This window comes from Aplysia californica, unplaced genomic scaffold (assembly GCF_000002075.1).
Source record: "Aplysia californica isolate F4 #8 unplaced genomic scaffold, AplCal3.0 scaffold01111, whole genome shotgun sequence".
In the NCBI taxonomy this organism is placed as follows: domain Eukaryota; kingdom Metazoa; phylum Mollusca; class Gastropoda; order Aplysiida; family Aplysiidae; genus Aplysia; species Aplysia californica.
In genome coordinates this window covers 162,129-165,595 of record NW_004798381.1, presented here as the reverse complement: position 1 = coordinate 165,595, position 3,467 = coordinate 162,129, and the positions used below count along the sequence as shown (strand labels likewise).

Below are 3,467 nucleotides of genomic sequence, written 5' to 3'. Positions count from 1 at the left end.
AAAAAAAATAATAATAATAAAATTAAAAATAAAACCCCGTCTAAGACCGAGCAGTGAGCAGACTTGCGGCTATAGCTTGTAACAAAATTGTTGCCGAAATTGTTGCTTCATCTAAAAAAAATTGAGGAGGTTTACAATTTGTCCAACTTTTAGCACATGATTACTGTAAAACTTGTATTGAATTAGTAATGATATATAGTATCTAGGAGTGACAGTGTAACCAGAGCATAGAGTTGAACCAGAGCACCCTTATACAAATATTATACCTAAATGTATTATTTAAGCAAACAATAAGCATTATTCATCATAAAACTTTGATCGCCATCGCCATGGCTAAACCAACTTTGAACCCCTCATTTTTAAAAATCCTCGCCCCGCACCTGATATAATACATTTTTAACGTTTGAGGAAAGCATAATATGTTTTTGTCTTTTCTGACAAATTTAAACTTTATTACGGCTTTGGCGACTTTGTGTATTGTCCAAACTGTCGTGGAAATCGTGAGTAGTGTTGTTCACAACTGCTGTTTTTTATAGCTCATCTAGGCAAACAATCACTTTGTTACACACGAACACATGTGTCCTCCCAATGAACAAGAGAACGGTACTGTGGTCTGTCAGTAATTATCAAGAGTCATAGGCGTGTACGCTTTTTTATCCATTTGGGCTGTGTGGTTTTAATATTTTGAATTGTTAACTCGCTGAATATCATATTGTGATGAAGATGAAGTCTAAGTTAAAACTGAAAATCTTTACTCACAAAAACATTGCACTGAAAGTATATAAGTATTTCACTTGTGAGAAAAATCGCGGTCGTCTAAATCGTTCACTTTCTGATCCATTTAGAAGAACTAAACATTTGCTTGATTTAAGTGACAGGACTTTGAACAGATGGATATCGGAGGAAAATGTAACCGAAGACGTCGAGGTGGCAGAGAGAGGCCGACCTGTTAAATTTGATACCTTTGACAGAGATCTCGTGGGACGCGCTATAGGAAAGATGTTAGGTGATAACCAGCACGTCACACTTAGAACACTTATTATGTCTTATTTGAAAAGCAATCACGATTTGGACATCAACAAACAGACCTTATGGCGCATTGTGAAGAGTCTAGGTTTCAGTTTCAAGAAGACTAAAACATCCAAAGACGTAATTTGTGAGTCAAAGAACATGGTTGCACTGAGGGGGAAAGTACCTACGAAAATTAAAACAGCTTAGAGAAGACAACGTTGACATTTATTTTCTTGATGAGTCCTACATCAATGCCCACCACACGTGCACCAAAGAATGGCAATCTGACAGACAACAGAGAGTCATTCCGACTGGCAAAGGTAAACGTCTTAGAATGGCGCATATTGGAAGCCATGAGAGAGGACTAGTGAAAAATTGTTAACTGGTTTTTGAGTCAAAGTCGAAAGATGAAAATGGCGACTATCACAAAGACATGCATAGTAACGAGTTTGAAAACTGGATTAGTAACACTGTGGTGCCTGCATTAGATAAAAAAAATCATGCCTGGTTATGGACAATGCATCATATCATAATGTAACTAATCCTGATGATAAAGTCCCTACAAAATCTATGAACAAAGGCCCTAAAATAGCCTGGCTTGATAAGCATGGGATCGACCATAGTACAGCGAAAACCAAAAAGGATCTCCCAGACAATGTGAACGCCAGCGAACAGAGCCAAATAGAAGTTTTTCGAGTAGACAAGTACCTGGAGGAACATGGTTACATACCTCTTAGGCTCCTTCTTTACCACCCTCAGCTTAACCCTATTGAAGCAATCTGGGCTGAGATGAAGAAAAAGGTTGCTTTTGCAAATACAACATAAGCTCCATGACGTTAAGCGACACACAAAGGAGGCCTTATCAAGTATAACCAGAGAATTTTGGCAAAAGTATGAGGGCCATGTCAAAGCAACAGAGGAAATATACTGGATAGATGATGGAATAAATTTCCCTACGCAACCTAGTGTAGTCATCAACTTGATTGACGATACATCTGATTCTGAATAATTGGTGAGTGTTAAAATATATTGAAATGTGTCCCGTAGATCTGTCACTATCTCTCTTTAGGTTTGTCTGTCTGTCTGTGTAACGATCAATGTCGCTTCCGATAATGGTTATGAAATTTGTTCAGAATTGGCGACGCCTATGAACATCTGAGAAACTAACAATTTGTTCAACTTTCAGCACGTGATTACTGTAAAACTTGTATTGGATTAGTAATGATACATCGTAATTAATTAACCAGCCACAATTTCGGAAAATTGATTGCATTTCTCAGTGGATGAGATAGATACAAAGCTCTTCTCAAAATATGAAGGTGATCGGTTGGGTAGTCTTTGAGATATCCTGCGTCAAACAACGGCAATATTTTTGTTACAATTACAAGCTATAGACTGTTGAGAGAAAAGACTCTACTCACCCGCTCATCCAGGGACCTCATGTCGCATGTCTTGATCTGTACTTGAGGCCTGGGTTCCTCTCCGGCCAGCTCAGCGTCGATCTCCTGCTCCATCTGTACCAGGGTCGGTGCCAGCATACCCAGCTTGGCCCCCACCTGGACACATGATACATAATAAATAATAATAAATAGCATTTGTATAGCACATGTCCCCACTCAAAAGTAAGCTCTATATGCGATTTACACTATATTATTACCCCAGCAGACCATAGAACCCTCAGAAATATTCTTAGCTTCCCGAGAAGCATACAGTGCAAGCAGCTGGTTAAGCACTCAAACACTAACAAACAGACAAGACCTTTCACTGTCTATAGCTGGGTACCCATTTTCACCTGGGTGAAGTGGGGAAAATTCATGTAAAGTGCCTTTCCCAAGGACACAACGTCGGGCCGCGGCTCGAACCCCGAGCCCGCAACCTCACGACTACGAGTCCGGTAGCCTAACCACTTGGACACGTTTTTTGTGTGGAGTAAAATGAAGTACATGGACACAATGGCAATCATTTAGTGCTGGTAAAAGCAAAACAGAGGGAAAGAAAAAAGTAGGACCTACCAGAGGTACCCCACTTGGGCACACGAACAGAGTTTGCTTGAGAATTAGGAGGATATGGATATAAATCCTTTAGCGCTGGCTGTGAATGATGGAACAATTACTAATTACATATAGCGTGATTTCTATGCAACAGGCCATTTCGCCACATGGGAAGTTGTTTTCAAGATGATAAAGATTTTCATCTAGAGATTTTGATATCATCCTAAAAAAGAATGGGTCTTATCGTAGCCGAAGGAAGAGATTCAAATGTTTCTGCAGTTAACATTTAAGTTTTGAACAATAAATCTCAATCACTGAAATACTTGGAGGAATATTTTTGTTTGAGGACAGAAACTAAGAGCTTTATGAACGATTTGCTTTTTCGAAATTTAATATGAGATCTGGTATAGTACTTTTCCCAACATAATCTACTTCTCTTTCTATCACCCCCCCCCCCCTCCTCCT

At 39.2% G+C, this 3,467-nt stretch overlaps 1 protein-coding gene across 3 annotated transcripts in view; it reads right to left on the bottom strand.

Annotated features, from left to right (window-relative positions):
- Positions 1 to 3,467, bottom strand: part of LOC101849509 (GAS2-like protein 2) — a gene marked incomplete at its 3' end in the record, with an annotated part of 48,336 nt that overhangs the window by 19,926 nt on the left and 24,943 nt on the right. For all 3 annotated transcript variants that reach the window (XM_035973296.1, XM_013090023.2, XM_035973297.1), the window contains 1 exon segment: positions 2,433 to 2,567. In XM_035973296.1, the coding sequence (XP_035829189.1) occupies positions 2,433 to 2,567 (135 nt within the window).